The sequence below is a fragment of the Drosophila guanche genome, unplaced genomic scaffold (genome assembly GCF_900245975.1).
Source record: "Drosophila guanche unplaced genomic scaffold, DGUA_6, whole genome shotgun sequence".
Taxonomy (NCBI): Eukaryota; Metazoa; Arthropoda; class Insecta; order Diptera; family Drosophilidae; genus Drosophila; species Drosophila guanche.
In genome coordinates, this window is record NW_022995761.1 from 224,840 (window position 1) to 243,761 (window position 18,922).

Genomic DNA, 18,922 nt, shown 5'->3' on the forward strand with positions numbered 1-18,922 from the left:
GTGGCACTCTAAAAAAACCTTTTTCAAAAATTAGTTTTTTCTACGAACTGATACATATTGAAGGCCTCACTTTAACATACAATTACGAAGGCATCGCCAACTACTAGATATTGTTCACATTACAAAACAGGTAGTAAAAAGGCTACTGAATAAAATGCATCCAAAAAATTGGATCAGTTAATCGTATTTTTCAATTTATGAGATATTTAAAACAGTAATAAAATTGGCATTTTTTCACTGCACATGCTGCGCAATAATAACCGCTGGGTTTCCACAGCTGATTTTCTATGCAAATGTCTGGTACGCAACTTTGATGGTCACTCTTTTTCTAATACAGAGCGCCAAAAACCACGTATTGGTTTTAACTTTTAAAAATCTTTTAAATTAAAAATTTAAAAATTAAAAATTAGTCATTGGGACCATAGTGCACCGTAAAAGTCGGAGGAGGAATTGACAGGGGGTGGGCAGAGGCAGGGGCCGAGTGAAGCAGAAACAGAGTGTGAATGAGAGAATGTAAAAAGAACAAGAAAAGCTGCGGGACAGGGTGGGTTTAGCCACTGGGAACTAATTTCTCCATTGTGGCTATAATAATGATCCAATCGAATCCCAATTTGGTGATCAGATAGATATGGCCATTTCCTACGGAATGGCGTTTTTAGTTTTCTTTTGTCTTCAAAATTTTAGATTTGAGATTTGAGGGGCGTGGCTCATTTTTGAAATACACTGGTTTCAGTGTGAGCATATAGCAGTCTGGATGCAAAATTTGGTGGCTCTAGCTCTCATAGTTTCTGAGAACCAGCTGACAAACAAGACGGACAGACGGACAGACAGACATTTCTCTATCGACCCGGCTATTGAAGCTGATCAAGAATATATATACTTTATGGGGTCATAAACGTTTCCTTCTGTGCGTTACATACAACCGTTATTCCCCACAAATAAAAAATACCATATTTACTCTTCGAGTACCGGGTATAAAAACGGCAAGCGATCATCAGCCCACCCTCCCTTCAATCTCAATAAGGCACCAAGCAGTCAAGCAGTCCGCCCGAGCAGTGTCGAAATCAATTTGGCTAATGTTGTCACCACAGAAGCAGTCTAGCAGAGTGGGAATGGGGGCAGGATTGTCCACAGCAAGAGTCCAAAACAATCAAAGAGCAGCAAATTGTGAGCCAGGCACGCCGCAAACGCATTCATTGCAATGCGAAATCAATTACAGTAAAGCCATGGGAACGAAATTGAATGGAATGGTTGCGACTGATACTACAGAATGGTGGTGGAGGAGGAGGTGAAAGGAACCTCTCCCCCTTGAAGGCTGGCTGGAACACGTCGCGCACGTGCCGAGCGTACCGCCGATTATTTGTAGTAACAAGGCAGACAAAAAGCAACCACCAAAGTGCAAGAACCCCCCAAAGCGATACAGAGAGAGGGAGAGAGAGTAAAAGAGACCACCCCCCACACATGTTTCAATGGAAAAATTGAAAAATTACTAAACACAAAAGAACGCGAAACGTGAATCGGAAAAAAGACTAGAAAAAAAAACACGAAAGGAAGGGAAATAAATATTTTTAAAAAGTCATTCAAATTCGAATGGGACTATGGGATACCTCAGCTAAACTCGCGAATATCCCTAAATATTCCCGCAATAGTGGAAGATCATAACAATGGGATTGCAAAAAACAGACTTTTTTCCCGTTGGTTACTTGTTAAGCTTCTCATAAAGTGTCTTAGTTGTTGCTGAGAGCAAGCTTTTAGATCGAGAAGGAGTCGGTAGCCGAGTGTTGCTTACCGTTGTAGTGGTTACTGAGAGAGCATCTGATAGAAATGAAGGAGGGAAGGAATTGCCGCGAGAGCAACAACCGAAATGTGTTCACTGCGTGCAATGAGCTTTGGCTCCCATCTATGAAATGCAGATCGAAAGATAATGACAATTGCCAGCGGGCAGCAACAACAAAATGTAAGAACAGGAGCCGCCACCTGGCTGGCCATATCTGACATATTAATAAAATAAAAGGAAAGAAAAAGAAAGGAAGAAAAAAAAAACGAAAACAATAAGCAAGTGCGAATGCTCTAGGTTTCACTGTTTCTACTAAGGGGTACCTCTTATATCTGGAATAAAAGACACATCTTTTCAGGCAGAAGTTATATGAAGCAAGGAACTATGGGTAAGAGCTGGAGCTCTACAAATTGGCGTGAATGTTCGTTAGACTAAAGTAGAATTTCGGGAAAAAAATTTAGTCATTTGGGCCCCGCCTACCTCCCGCCACCATCTGGAACCCATTTAAGTCGTATTTATTACAAAAAAAGGTTTTCAAAAGATTAATTATGATAAAAGATCCTTTAAAACATTTTAGAACTTTAAAAAATTATATTTGATTGATGTATACAATAATTGTTTTGTTAAAAGTAATTTGATTGGAATCGCTCCAACGTACAATTGAATTTCGCTTAGTACTTGTTTAATTAAGCAATAAATTGGATAGTTAGTTAGTCAGTTTTTGTCAATTCTCTTTAAATTACAACATTTTATTGCGTGTGCTTCACGATTGTTGTTGGTGCAGACCTCCAGCAGCGCTGCATGAGTGAAGTCATAATCATCTGCAAAATTTACAATTTTTCGAAAAGGGGGCAAAAAGCATTAACACCACGTGATTCTATAATATTTGGTTAATAACAAATAACTTGAACTTCTGTGCAGTGGTGTGCTGTGCAAAAGGAATATTCCACAGAAAACACGTGCAATTGTTAGTACCAAGCTAAAAAGACACACGAACAAAACATTGGACAATTAAATAACTACACACAACTATACAACAATATGTATTAACAATTAATTTCAATACCTCGACCTGTTATTTCCATTTTTTACTTGTATATAAACTTTGTAATCGAGCTACAATTACAGCTGCAAATTGCTTAATTTTTCCCGCACGTTTTCACAAGTTGAAGCATCTCAAAATCAGCCACCTTTGAAAGCTCGCAAAAAAATAAAGTACTAGGTAAAAATCTTCTAAAACAAGTTTTCTTCTATCTTGATATTGAGGAATCAGAAAAGTTAAGTCGCATTCAAGTATTTTAAACAAAAAAAAATTACACAAATGCCAAAAATTCGGGCTTTTTACCCATAGTGAACCCATTTGGCGGAATGCATTAGGTCAGAATCACAATTGCTTAATGCGTAAATAAAGTTTTTTGTGGTTTATGCAGTACGGCATACTACAAAAACAATCAATCTGATTAACGGGGTACGAAAATATGATTTTGACTTTTGAACAGAAATTGGAGAAGGCAGCAGCAGCAGCCGCGGCGGCGATGGTTGTTGTGTGGGGGTGGGGAGGCAAAGCTCAAAACTTATTGCATTCCACCACTAAGCAAACAACTCATAGAAACAAAGTTTTGTTTTTCCTTTTCAAGTCTGCTTCGTATTTTCATGTGTGCGGTGACACATATGTACATCCATACATGATGGCAATGCGTGTATCCATTCTCGACTTCATATGCGTTTTCATTTTTAGTGCTTGAGACGTTTGCCACTTTTGTGTTGCTTCTGAGCTCACATACCCTTCCTTCAAACTTGAGACTTCATAAAGCAGCTTGCCCCAAAAAAAAAACTTTGATTTTGTGTATCCTCTCTATGCTCATATATTTCTTAAATACAGTTAGGACGAAAGGGATAAACGGTTATAAACATCTAAATACATATGTATACAAATAATGTATAACGGCAATTGACTTGGCGTTGCAAATATTTTCCATTAGAGTATTCAGAGTACACTGTGTCAATAAACATGAGTTGTTTGCTTAGTGATTCCACTTAAGTCGATGGAGTGTGGGAGGAGGAGAGTGAGAGAGCGGGAGGGTGTGTAGGGAAGGGAGAGTGGGAGGAGTGACAAAGAGGGAGATGAATGATTGCAGGGCATTCAACATTAGAAAAGTTGAGCAGCATTTCTGTGTGTTCTTGTGTGTTTTTTTCGTTGTGTAAGCGATAAGCACTCAATCCCTATTCACTTACACACTCCACTCCACTATGGTCCCAATGACCACTTTTCTTGGCCAAAAGGTAATTTTTAAAAGTTAAAACCAAGACGTGTTTTTTGGCGCTCTGTATTAGAAAAAGAGTGGCCATCAAAGTTGCGTACCAGACATTTGCATAGAAAATCAGCTGTGGAAACCCAGCGGTCATTATTGCGCAGCATGTGCAGTGAAAAAATGCCAATATTATTGCTGTTTTAAATATCTCATAAATTGAAAAATACGATTAACTGATCCAATTTTTTGGATGCATTTTATTCAGCCTTTTTACTACCTGTTTTGTAATGTGAACAATATCTAGTAGTTGGCGATGCCTTCGTAATTGTATGTTAAAGTGAGGCCTTCAATATGTATCAGTTCGTAGTAAAAACTAATTTTTGAAAAAGGTTTTTTTAATAGAGTGCCACCTAGTCCCACCTTGAAACCTATTGTGTGTCGTAGAGTAATACATGATTGTTAAAATGTATATAGTCGGAAATGCCACATTTGACCACAACTCTTACAATTTGCGTTTATAGATCATAACCTTAAATGAGAAATGTCAATGTTTTCTTGCCGTTTGGAACACAATGTAGAAGAAAATTGTGAAGTAGAGTGCCATATTGCATTGCATTTAAGCCACAATATTAGTCACTAGCTATTTTGGAGGGCTAGAGTTTGATATCCAGTGTAATATTGTTTTATAATGAAAACTCCTATGGAGAATGCTTCGTGGGACAAAAAATTCGATTATCTTGGATTTTTAAGCTATTTTAATTCGTGATAAGACTTTTTTTTATAGAATCTTGAACCGCTAAACAAATTCCCATCCTTTTTTTGCTTCTAACATTTTGAGAAAAACAAAAATAAAAACCGAATAAAGAATGCTTTGTGGGACAAAAAATTCGATTATATTGTATTTTAAAGCTGTTAATTTTATAGAATCTTGCACTGCTTAACATATTTCCATCCTTTCTTTGCTTCTAACATTTTGAGAAAAAAAAATAAAAACCGATTTTCCTTAAAATAAATCTGTGCCACGCCCATTTTCTCAAAAAACATGCCCCTTGCTATTCTTAACTAATATCAAAAAACTAAATCCAAAAATCTTGATTCGTTCTCGAGGTATTAATTAAGGACACGAAAAGTGGTCATTGGGACCATAGTGCACTCGCTTGCCCTCCCATGAATCACACATACTCATACATACACTGAGAGTGGAGTACGAGTATTCATGGGATTGCTCTAATTCACTATGGGGCATTTGCCCACATTTTGTGGCGTTAATTAATAACCTCCAAAGGAAACAATATTTTTTGATCACACGTTTGATTTAGCTTTTTGATATGAGTCTATAAAAGTGAAAGGAAGGTTTGTTGAAAAAATTGTATCAAACAAAAAATGATAGGAATATGTAAAGCAATGCCATATTTTACTTAAAAAGTTGTGTCCGGATTTTTAAAAATGGAAAAGTAGAAGATAAGCGAATTTTTACATTGACTTCCTTGTATACTGCAAGCAGCTTCTTCTCGTTGAGTTGTTGAATGTGGGATTCAATAGCACTGCACGGCAGTGCAGATACTGGAAATGTCTCAACGTTATTATAATTGTACAATTGAGCACGAATTTAGAGAATCTGCAGTTTTTTTCGATTTGTTTAAAGTTTTCCGTAAAAATGTTCAATTTAATCGACAAACCGTAATAAAAAGTTCTTCAAAGGGTCTACAAATAACCCTTATCGTTCTCAAAGCTAGTAACAGGTATTAACACTTAAATTCAATGAAAATCGACATCTTCTGCAATAATATTCTTCACTCAGTTTAACATTGCAAACAACTCCGAAAATCCAAACTTGAGGTTATGTTACGAAAACTCAAATATCTTCAAAGACGCAGAGAAGCGCAAGAAAAAATAACATAAATTGGATTAAGAATTGAATTCTCTACCATATATATGCAGTTTAATGCTTCCGGCGGGAACCGAACATTTTGTAAGTCCATTCAAAGAAACCATTATAATGGTTTCAGAGATGAAAGATGCACTTACCGCACACCAACTATTTGTACAATTCCTCTAACACACTATATATTGTCTAAGGATCGAATTCACTTATATGCACATTTTTTCTATGTTTGATTTATAAACTGCTAAAAATTATGATTAGAATGAATGTGGAATGTGTGGCATTATTATGGGGAAATACATAGAAAAATCTATTCGGAAATTAATCATATACAAAGCGAGAAGGGACGTGAGACGCTTCTTACGTGTCACAACTTTTATACCCGGCACTCAGTACTACTTCTGCACTTTGGGGTGTTTTGCCAAATGTAACATTTTTTCTTCATCTGTCATCTACATCTACAACACTTCTCACACCAACACGCTCCGTTAGCGCGCCGGGCTTCCCTAGACCCACACACTGCAGACTCGGGGCAGAGGCAGCTCTAATAGTAATAGCTCTAATAGTGTCTGAGAACTAGCCGACAAACAAGACGGAAAGATGGACGGACGGACGGACGGACAGACGGACAGATAGACATGGCTCTATCGACTCGGCTATTGATGCTGATCAAGAATATATATAATTTATGGGGTCGGAAACGTTTCCTTCAGTGCGTTACATACAACCGTTATTCACACAAATACAATATACCCTATTTACTCTTCGAGTACCGGGTATAATTAGAGGACGCGGCATCTTTTCAATCATCTTATTTTATGATAAATGAATTTCATATTTCCATGAAAATGTATTTTAAAACATTCATTCAAGTACATTTAAAATGATTAATAATCGAAATCTGTAGTAGTTAAAGAGCTGGAATAGTTTGAATAGTGTGAATAATGAAAATAGGATATCTAAAGTACATACATACATTGACGATTCACTCGCTCCCAAAATCCAAAGCGGTATTCTGGTGTTGTTTTGGCCTTGAAATCGATCACTATCCCATATACCACACACACTACAGACATCAGGCAGCTGTCTGGCTAAAACTATTTTTCTCCATATAAAATTCGCTACAAAAACCGCGCACTCGTCAAGCTTTTCAGCTGGCAGCAAGCCCAAAATCTCAATGATATTCTCGCATATCGCGACTGGCGTTCCCTGTCACGAATATTTGTATGTATGTACATACAAACATATATATTTTTAGGGTAGAAAAAACTGCCTCAACTATACCATACCCGATTTCCATGTTTGGTTGACAATTTGTTGACAATTGCGTTTCACACTTTGCATAATAAACAGAGGAGACGGAACGGAACAACGGCAGACGCTTCTCCATGGAACGGTGAAGGCAACTCTCCTCTCCGTTGCAGTAAAATAGGAGCAGACAATTTATGGAAATATATTTACAAGGAAATTCAGTTTTCAAATGAATCAGAATCTCAGAATCAGAGAGGAATCCGCATAAAAAATGTATGGAATAACTTTTGAAATCGTTTCAAATGAAACGAGTGTGTCCGTCCTTCTGTCTGTCTGTCTGTGTGTTTGTCTGTAATCGAAACGCTTCGAATATGTCGGGCACGAACATATTGGCTTTATATGATTGTTGTCGTTGCTTGCCAAGTGATTCAGTAATTGCAAAATGCGGCATATCAAACCCCCATTGCTGCTCCCATAATCACGATTCCCAACAATAACCACAACGCCGCTTTGTGAAAGTATTAATTATAATCGCACCACAGATGGGTATGGGGGAAAATGTAAAACATCGCATAAATGTCCAACAAAAATCACTTAACATTCGAATTGCAATGTGTTTTAGGAATTGAGAATTCTTATCAATGGGGAAACAAGTAAACACACAATTGCATTTATAGGCGTGCAAAAAGAGGAATGAACCGCATCGACCAGCGTGAAGTAAATATTACAAAATATTTGACTTTATTTCAAAAAATTTTTGACTTGAGGATACACTTTGCGTGTCAAACTATGGAACGATTTTTGCCCCAGTACTGTAAAAATACTCGAGAAAAATGCTATCCAGAATTCAGTATTTATTATAGAAATAATTTTGCAATTCAATTGCTTCTCTTCTTTGTTTGTTGCTCCTCATTTTTTGTGTGTATTTTTGTTTAGCTTCTGTTTTGGCATTGAAGCATAACTCTTGACGATAAGCGGAAACTCGGCGACAAATCTCCAAGAATTGGAAATTATTTGGTTAACCGAACGATGAAACACGCGGACATTGGACTTCCCCTGTGGCCTATGGGGATGAATACAAGAGAAAAACGAGAAGGGACGTGTGAGACGCTTCTTACGCGTCACCACGTTTATACCCGGCACTCAGTACTACATCTGCACCTTAGAAGTGTTTCGTCAAATTTAAAATTTTTTTCTTCATCTGTCATCTACATCTACCACACTTCTCACACCAACACGCTCCGTTAGCTCGCCGCCTCTCCCTAGACCCACACACTGCAGACTCGCGGCAGAGGCAGGGGCCGAGTGAAGCAGAAGAAGAGTGTGAATGAGAGAATGTAAAAAGAACAACAAAAGCTGCGGGACAGGGTGGGTTTAGCCACTGGGAATTAATTTCTTCATTCTGGCTATAATAATGATCCAATCGGATCCCAATTTGGTGATCTAATAGATATGGTCATTCCCTACGGAATGGCTTATTTAGTTTTCTTTTGTCCTCAAAACTGTAGGTTTGGGAGGTTTACGCGCTTTGTCGTGGCCGGAAGGGGGCGGGGCTCATTTTTGAAATACACTGGTTTCAGTGTGAGCTCACAGCAGTCTGGAGCCAAAATTTGGTGGCTCTAGCTCTAATAGTATCTGAGAACTAGCCGACAAACAAGACGGACAGACAGACAGACATGGCTCTATCGACTCGGCTATTGATGCTGATCAAGAATATATATACTTTATGGGGTCGGAAACGTTTCCTTCTGTGCGTTACATACAACCGTTATTCCACACAAATACAATATACCCTATTTACTCTTCGAGTACCGGGTATAAAAATACTGAAAGAAGTAGGATTAGATGTACATACATATGTATTTGGGAGTCTTTTTCTTACCACTTGGTTTTCATCCAGTGATAATCTTTCTCGTGCAAGTATCTTAATGTTGAAGCACGTGTTCGTTGACTGTTTGACTTTGGGCTGAGCGAAACACTGTAAAGGAGTTTCTGTTGGAACAACTATTGCGAATATTACTACTTAGAATGTTCTCATAATATAATATGATGGGCATGTGGGGTGGGTGATGCCAGACAGATGGCAGGTGTTGCTGCTACCCCGCTGTGACAATGTTTTGGCTTGGAATTTTATTGGTTGTAACATTTTAAGAGGCGACCGGCACCGTGTGGGGTTCATCGAATATGCGAGGGTATTAAATGTCGGAATCAATAAAAGAGATTGGCACATGTGTGTGTCTGTCTGTGTGTGGTTTATTCATGAGTTGCATGAGTTGATAGCATCATAATTTTCCATTCCATTCCATGCCTCTCCATTCTCTAATCCGAGGCGAATTTACAGCACAAGAATGTCACACGAGACGGCCACAATCGGAGGAGGAGTTCCATCGGTGGTGGAGTGCAGCGATGCCTCCTCAAAGGTGGAGGTGATTGTCTACACAAAGTCGGACAAAACCCTTAAACAGAATATGAACGCCAAGGATGAGACACTCAGGAAGCGCACATCCCTGATCATTGTGCCACAGCAGGTGGATGGAGACGATAACGATCCCAATCAGAATCAGATGCAAACACAGCTACAAATCCATACCAATGCCACATCTAAACAGGAGGAATTGCTGTTAGAGAATGGCAATCGCAATTCGATTGCCAGCATGGACAGCAATCAGTCATCAGCTTCGAGTTCAAGGACTAGCAGCAGCAGTAGCAGCAGCAGCAGTAGCACCACTTCGGAGGATGCCCATGCCGCCTATGAGGATCTACAGAATGGCAACGCTATCACACCCGCTCCACGATCCATCTCCAACTCCAGCTCATCGTCCTCCGAGTCCACCTCCTGCTCCAGCTCTGTGGACTACTCGCTCCGGGAGCAGCTCAAGAACTTTGCCAATCGCGGCGAAGACACCATCGCTGATCGACAGTCGCTGCCCACTAATGTTGGTGGTCTGCAGCTGCTCAAGAGTATGCCACCCACTTCTTTACTCTGCGATGCTCTGCTCAGTCCCCAGGAGGCGCCCCTGGGCAGGCGGTACGCTGAAGTGTCGCAATTCAAGGCACATGGCAAGGCGAGGTGAGTTCCCCCAGGCGAGAGAAATTATATATCCAGGAGGGAGGGATTAAAGGGCAACATTCAACGGGGTTTTCCTGTTCCTCCCTAACCGATCTATTCATATTTAGTACTAATTTTTCTTTTACTTTGAAGAGTACTTGTGGGTAAAACTATTCCTCTTTTGCCTTTCCATCCTCTTCATTTGCTGCAACAGCAAGAAGGTGATGTAGTCTCATGTCTACTGTCTGCTGTCTCACATCACATCGATGACATCCACTTCAGGTTTATGTGCAACCACAAAACACTTGGCTGCCAGTACCGCACTCGCAGCATTGTTCCGCTGGCAAACGATGTCAAATGCTTACTCAAGTCGAGTGGCTGCCACAGCACACAGCAGGCAACCCAGCAGACACGACACCCCAAGGCACATCTACACACACAGAGATTCATTCTTCATCTTTTGGTGGCGGGAGGGCTGCACATGCATAATACACAACTTAATTAGTATTACTACTTTATGGCACCCCTGAGAGTGAGAGAGAGAGAGAGCCACCCTAGCGACTCGTCTACTGAGTAAAAATCTAATAATGGTACATTCCACACACGCATTTCCATTGCCACATTACCATATCAAAAACGGTTTGAGCTTTGCATGCCCGTGGGGCACAGACATGGCATGGTCCGCCCTTACTGCTCCTGCCCCCGCCACTTCATCAGGAATGCAGCTCTCCCTCACGCTTCCATGAACTTTAACCGTTCTGAACTCTTGTGCACTCTTGTGCCTTTCCGATGTGTCAGCTGTCAAATGAGGAGAACGGAAGCACTCTTTTGGCAGCCATCGACAACTATGTGAAACTTTTTGAAAGCTGTCACAACTAATTTGCATACACAGTGAAGCTCTCGACTCCATATGGAGGAGGGAGACTTTATCCTAACCAACACTGGCACGGGCACTGCAATCCTCTACGATCCAACCGCATACGCATCCGCATCCTTGAAGCTCAGACCCGCATACGAGTACTTGGTGCTTACTTTTCTATTTTGTTTTCTGCTTTGATTTAGAACCAGGAATTTTCATCTTTTATTTTTGAGGAAAGGGGAAACAGCACAAATATTCATCGAAAACTTTTTGGGGACAACAGTGGAGATTGCCCCCTCGGAACCATACATGGATGAGTGATTGCAGTGTGAAGCGAAACTGTGTGTCCAGGACACCCTTGGTGGCATTAACTTTTGCATTTGTTTCGAGACTAATAATTGAGTTTGCTCCAGTCGCACCAAGATTACGAGTGGCAAAGATAAAGATTCAAAATATGGTCTATGCATAGAAAGAAATTAAGATACAAATAAAGTCGGAGGGCGCTGTCATTATAATCTAATCATATGTATCTCTGGAAACAAAAAAGAGAGATTGGAGTAGAACATACCATGTTTAAGAGATATATAAAAATTCGTTTAAAATAAAAACAGCTGCTTAGGACAATTGGTCAAAGTACAGTTGCCTCCCAGTCATTCCATAAAATTGAACTAGTTCCCGAAGTGCAGTTCCAAGTTTAAGCTTATAGTGGTTTGGCCAATCTTGACCTTCAATCAGAGGCAGGCAAACTTTTGTGGGCACTCCCCCTTCCGATTTCGGTCACCAATTAATCTTAATTGCCATTCATGTGGGCTGAGTTGTGGTGGGTGGGGTAGTGGCTGGCTGTCAGCTTCATTTCCATATTTCGCGGCGCCCCCAAAAGTAGGCCGCAGTGATTTTTATTTCTTGCTGTTTACCATTTGCCTGTTTGCACAAAATTTCATGGGTTTTGACGGGTCTGCGCCTGCAGACGGGTCTGTTTGAGCCTGCGTCAAGTTTTTGCAGGCTGCCTAATTTCTTGTCATGTATTTATTATATTATCCTTATTGCATGTGGATGATCTGATGTTCTGTTTTGTTCTGTTCCGTGTTAATTTGACACGATTATGTCAGAAAACGGCACACACATTCCGCCTTCATTTGTATGGACTTTTTCTCGGACTCTGGGAGGGGTGGGTTGCTGATCCATCAGCACACAACGCGGCATATCGGGGTGGTCGTCCTTCATATTTTCTTGAAGTGGAGTGGCTCTAGTAGGCAGTGTCCTTGAGGCGCACATGGAGTCTATTTTTCCTCTCCCTTTTGTCTCCTTTTCTTTTCTATTGCTGTTTCTTGTGCGGGGAAAATTCATTAATAATATTTTGTGGGTCCTGTCGTAGAAATATTGTTAAAATGGCGTAAAATTGCTAGCATTTGAGGCGTCACTCTGTGGCGCTGCGAGTCCTGTGCTTCCTGCTTTCATCTTCCTGTTGTAGCCCAAAAAAATATGTCGCAAATTAACCTTTTGACAGCTGATTTCCCCCTGACAAATGGGTGTGTCCATGGCGAAACAGAATAGTCCTTTAAGGCACTCCAATGTAAGCAATCGACATCCTGGCTGGCCACTTGTCCCGTTGTTCGACGAGACTTTAAGCTTTAAGGGGGGGGGGGGGGGGGACAAAAACAAAGGTTGACACAAAAGATCACAACCAACAAAAAAAATGGGGGAATATTTAAATAAATTTAAAAGAAATGTACATATTTATTATACCCGGTACTCGAAGAGTAAATAGGGTATATTGTATTTGTGCACAAAGTGAATGTATGTAACACACAGAAGGAAACGTTTCCGACCCCATAAAGTATATATATTCTTGATCAGCATCAATAGCCGAGTCGATTGAGCCATGTCTGTCTGTCCGTCCGTCTGTCCGTCCGTCTTGTTGAGCGCCTGGATCTCAGAGACCATAAAAGCTAGAGCCACCAAATTTTGCATCCAGACTTCTGTATGCTCACACTGTTACAAGTGTATTTACAAAAGAACCACTCCCCCTTCTATCCCCGCAAAAAGGAGAAAACCTCAAAAATCGACAATTTTGAAGATAAAAGAAAACTAAAAACGCCAGTCTGTAGGGAATGGCCATATCTATCAAATCAGCATTGGATTCCGATTGGATTATTATTATAGCCAGAATGAAGAAATGAATTTACAGTGGCTAAACCCACCCTGTCCCGCAGCTTTTGTTCCTTTCACATTCTCTCATTCACACTCTGCTTCTGCTTCACTCGGCCCCTGCCTCTGCCCTCCCCCTGGCGATGACTCTTCCGACTTTTAACCAAGACTCGGTTTTAAACGCTAGATGGCGCCACTTTCGAAAAATTTGCTGTGAAACCTATCGGTCATAAATTGGAAAATATTAACTGATCCAATTTGTTTGATGCATTTTATTTGGTAGGCTTTTACTACGTGTTCTGTAATGTGAACGATATCTAGTGGTTGGCGATGTCTTCTACATCTAGATGTAGTCCTGAATGCCGGGTATAAAAGTTGTGACGCGTAAGAAGCGTCTCACACGTCCCTTCTCGTTTTTTTTGGGTGCGGGCCCTGCCTCTGCCGCGAGTCTGCAGTGTCCAGAGTCTAGACCCACACTAGGGAAGCTAACGGCGAGCTAACGGAGCGTGTTGGCGTGAGAAGTGTTGTAGATGTAGATGACAGATGAAGAAAATATTTAAAATTTGACAAAACACCGCTAAGGTGCAGATGTAGTACTGAGTGCCGGGTATAAAAGTTGTGACGCGTAAGAAGCGTCTCACACGTCCCTTATCGTTTTTTTGGTCGATTGATGTTTGTATAGTTTGTTTGAATATTTTAGTCTCTACTCCATTTTTTTTGCCGTTTGACATTATCTTTAATTCATGACCATTAAAGGTTGCAACTTTATTGATAATCATTACATTACATTATAAGTAAAGGTTAATAAGTGATTAAATATTGTATAACCGTACAAGAATTAGATTTCTGCGTCGTTCGTCGTCTGGTCTCGCACACAACCTTTTACGTCGGAGGTTGGATAGAAACTCCTCTCGGCGCTCTCTCGCCTATCGGTTGTTCCATAAAGCAACTATATAAGGAGGTCTCGTCGGAAAAAATTATGGAAACCTGCGAGTGAAAAGTGCGAGTGAAAGGGCTCTAGCTGCAAGTGTGAGGGCAACGGCAATGGAGTGTGCTGATTAATCATTTGAAGGAAATGTGAAAAAACATAATAATTGTTACATAATTTAATTTTTAATAGTTTGCTACATAATAGTAGTCTGCGTCTTGAAATCATAAACATTTTGAAAAATTTGAAAAAAAATGTTGTCCGCAACCAACCTTCTGCGTCGACAAGCAAACGAGCACTGAGAATTGTGAAAAGCAGCGAGTAACTCCGCCACCGACGAGGCCTCCTTATATAGTTGCTTTATGGGTTGTTCGCTCTCGCGCTCAATTCGCTCTCCTTCGTTTTCTCTCTCGTTGTAGGAATTCGCAGTGATGCGAATTCGCCCTTGCTCGTTTTAGTGTTTTGTCTAGGGATCGCAGTTGGTAAAACCCAGCCCACATTTATTTGTTAACCTAAGGGAAAATCTTTCCTTGACCTTCTTGGACATATTTTTAAATGGTTGGTTTGATCTTTTAATTCTAGATTTGATCTATCTTTGTGTGAAGTTTTTTTTTACCAAAGAACTTAATACCGCTAATATGTTAATTCTTTATAAAAATATTACCAAACATATCACTAAATGAATGAACTAAATATTAAATGATCTTTATTTTTATTTATTATTTATTTAGTCTTTATTTATAAATTTTAGCGGCCATTGTTTGCTTGCTAAGATTAGCGAAAGCTTCGATTAACGTTTGGAAAATATTTTATATTGATGTTATCGATAAATATGGCCACAGGGAAAATCATTTGTGAAACTATCTTTCCATATTTCTTTTCTAATTAGCCATTTTTCCCATTGATTTCTTGCAGAACAAGCGAACCGCTATCCTCGGTGGCCATTGGGGGGGTGGTCACAGCCACACCTCAGACCAACGCGGAGTCAGTGATCGGCAACGACTCTGCCAGCACCAACAACAATAACAACAACAGCAATAATAACAATAATCATAATGGACAACAGTCACAAAAATCCCAACAGCATCAGCAGTCGAACGGAGAAACCGTTCCCTCCATGACCACATCCTCCGCACCGCCGGCGGCGGACTCCTCGAATCAGAATGGAGACAGCCGCAGCCATCGGCACAGCAGCAGCCTAGAGCCAACAACGGACATCGACGATGCTGTGGGCATGGCCCATAGGGGCGATGTCTTTGAAGATGACACAGAGGCGCTGCTGCCCAAGTGCTCGCGCCGATTCCGAGATGAGCTCAGTCAGGTGAGTGTTTGCAGAATGTTTCTTAAATATGCGAAAACCTTTTATTTCTATTGGTACCCTTCTGAACCCTATTTCATGGTCGGCGAGTGTGGAAAATATTATATTTATAGAGTAAACTTGATTCAGTATTTAATGGGACACAAGGGGATATGGATATGGATATGCTACTCCCCTAGCCAAAGTCAAAGCTAGACTGTGGCTCATCTTTCTGTAATCTTGGATAATGGCAACTAATTTTGGGCAGCCTGGGGATGCGAATGTGGCGTAGACCCCAGACCCATTGGTTATTTCTCGAGCCTTAATTCGAGTCGCTTTCCCCATGTGATAGCATCGACTGTGTCAGTGGCAGTGTCACACTCGTAAGTGCCAATTACGCTGCGTGCCGATGGCTGCCTATCTCTGGGGGTGGTGCTCCCATTTGCAACTTTTGCTCAGCTCTGTTCGACTCTCTGGGCCACACTCATTAATTCACATTCACATTTACACTCATTCATTCATAATTTGCTACGTGTTGACACTGCTGTGGCAAAGGAGAGAGAGAGGGAAAAGGTAGAGGTAGAGGGAAACAAGTAAATAAATTATAAATAAAATAAATGAAGAATAAATAGTAGCGGTAGAGGGAAATAAATAATAAAAGAGTTTTACTCAGTCGGAGTTTTTTCTTGTATGCTTTTTTCACTTCTTTTATAGTTGAAATTAATAAAAATAATTTAACGAATAGATCTTCCATTCATATTATATTAAATACATAATTTATTATAATATAATATATTATAATTTATTTATGTTAACTATAGCTTGATTTTCCCTTCTTTCCTTCACTTTATGCTGTTCCCCAACCGGAACCCCAACCTCCTATTTATCATATTTCATCCCTTTGTGTGTGTTTGCAGTTTCTTCATTATTTGCCGGTTGTTCGTGCGTGCTTGTTGCTCAATGAAAGCATTTCCCAGGCTTTTCTTCTTCATTAATAACTGTGAATCCTTTTCTTTGTGGGCGGCACACTACGTCAGCCTGTCTGTCTGTCTCTCTGGCTTAATGGTTTGTAATTTCCTCGAAGGCAAAAGAATTTTTGACAAGTCAATTTGTAAGTTAATTTGATGTGCGTTGCCATGCATACAGCAGCAGCCATAGCCATTCAGGCATAATTTGAAGCTAAGAGTGGAATACAGTCATGCGTTCTAATTGCTTCATAAGTTTGCATGCCACTCCACTCAACCCCACTCCACTTCACTCTTGAGTGGAGCTTTGCCAATGTTGCCAAACTTCTGCCAGAATCTGCTCAAATATATAGGCAATAAAATCTTTATTTTGGCGAGACACGACACACAAGCAAGTTCAAAGTGGAAACCACAATTGAAGTGAATAAAGGAAAGGATTTCCTAGTCTAGCAGGGGCCGGTGGCTTTGGACTTCTCCTCATCAATGGAGACATGTGTTGCACTTCCTGTTGCACACTCCTAATGCTTTGTGCCACATGTGGGTGGCATAAAATATTGATTCCAGTTCCATATCAGACAGAGAGACAAACAGAGGAGGCCTCCTCCACTGCTACCCGCTTTTTTGGGCCATTTATGAATATTCAATAAAAACAGCAAGAGGATTGTACGGACACAGCAGTGAAGGTGGCGATAAAAATGTCTGCTCTGGTCGAAAGTGTTGTCGGATGGGACCACAGACATACAGAGCCTTTCAAACACGACACACGTGCAACATATGAAAGGAGACAGGCGGACAGGGCAGGACACGGCAGGATAGGACAGTACAGGACTCTGTGCCTCGACGGGCATACAAAAGTTTGTATCGCCTGTCGCTGATCTGTAGCCAGGAACCATTGCTCCTCCTACTGCTGCTGCTGCTTCTCCTGGAACTTTATTACTTTCATTATGCTTTATCCCTGCTGGCAAAGCTTTCGGACGCCGCCTTTGGACCATAAACAACTTTGGGCTCTAATCTCCCCCTGGCTTCAGGCCATGTCGAGTGGACAGCACCAGTGAAGCCCCACAGCTACTCACACTTTTTGTTGGTGTGTGTTTTTGGGGGACGCAACTGTTTGTACAGGTGCACACACGTTTTTGCTAATTGCAACGGTATTAGTGAGGCTTTGTCAGCGGCTCAGAGAGCGTTTGCCAATCCCCCCTTTTCCTGTTTCATTTTCCTGCCCCCTCTCTTTCATGTGACTGTACTTTGAGCTCCTTGTTCTATTTGGTTTTTATACCCTGTAGTTTGACGAGCTGTCGTGTGATGTTCAGGGAGCTATATTCCAATTAAATATTCGGGTTCGGTTTCCTCTCTCGGAGCACGTCAATTTCGTGGGTGCGTGTCCGTTTGCTTATGGGAAATTTGTGAAAAATAACAATCGCATTTTGAAGAGCAAAATAAAGAATATATTTAATTAATTTTCATATATGTATTAGTATAATGGGAGGTCAAATGAAGAATTCTTAACAAATTAGAAATTGTGTAGCTGCCCAAAATTTATGTAACATTTCGTTGTTGAATTCTGCATCTAGGTTTATCCATTTATAATTTTTGTTCCCCTGACGGCAGAGGCTGGTGCCATGAGGCAACCAACTGCCATTTCTGTTGCACAGAAATAAGTACATTTCCAATCTAAGGTCTTGCTCGGTGTTGTATTGCTGCATCTGCTCGTGTGCCACTTCTAGTAAAATGGACTCTCCGTTGGCCAAATGCTCCAAGTCCTCATCGCTCAAGATGGTCATCGGATTCGTTTCTTTGTACTCTTTAATCCACTTTTTTTTTGGCGTCCTCTTCTTCCATTGGCATCGCCTCGGTAAAGTCATCTTCTTGGTCCGAGTTTGTTTTTTGCTCTTCGAGTATCTCTTTTAGGAACAATTGTGCATGGTCCGGCGCTGTTTCCTGTGTCTGTTCAAGCAAGTTATTCAGGAAAAAGGTTGCCGATTTCAAAGTTACCTCATTTTCGTTGATCAATTCCAGAATGCCGAGCCTCCCATTGCGAATCAATACACATATTTTTCGGGGTTTTCCTCCTCATGGTTCTCCTTCTCAGTCTCAATCAATCTTGATCGAGATCTGCCTTCTCCGGGAAATTTTTTTATGGGTTTCTCCTTCAGACGAGAGCCTCTTCATATCCTGCTTCAGCTCTCTTTGACGAATTTCGTTTCCCTCGCTTAACTGCCCATATACCTTGAAAAGCCCTGTTAATGGGCCATAAATGATAATAAATGATTGACATGATTAATAATACATACCCCAAGGAATTAAAATTTCTTAAGGTTCTTTTTAGTTGACGGTGATTCTGATATTTTCAATACTTTTGATTTGGTAGGGCTTATATTAGAAAAATCTTTGCACATGTTATGAGTTGTTTTAAAAAGAAAATTGTAAAAACGGATCACAGCTTGAGGTACTTTCTAGTCTCAATAAACCCATAACATTTTTCTCCTGCTACTTTTTGTTGGGTTTTTAGTT

The 18,922-nt window shown here is 40.5% G+C and overlaps 1 protein-coding gene across 6 annotated transcripts in view; it reads left to right on the plus strand.

Moving 5' to 3' along the window:
• Positions 1–18,922, plus strand: part of LOC117590864 (protein sprint) — a 131,305-nt gene that overhangs the window by 74,702 nt on the left and 37,681 nt on the right. For 3 of the 6 annotated variants that reach the window (XM_034283879.1, XM_034283881.1, XM_034283880.1), the window contains 2 exons: positions 9,507–10,235; positions 15,065–15,470. In XM_034283879.1, coding sequence (XP_034139770.1) covers positions 9,507–10,235; positions 15,065–15,470 — 1,135 coding nt within the window. The remainder of the gene's footprint in view (positions 1–9,506; positions 10,236–15,064; positions 15,471–18,922) is intronic. The other 3 variants (XM_034283882.1, XM_034283883.1, XM_034283884.1) reach the window with 1 other exon arrangement.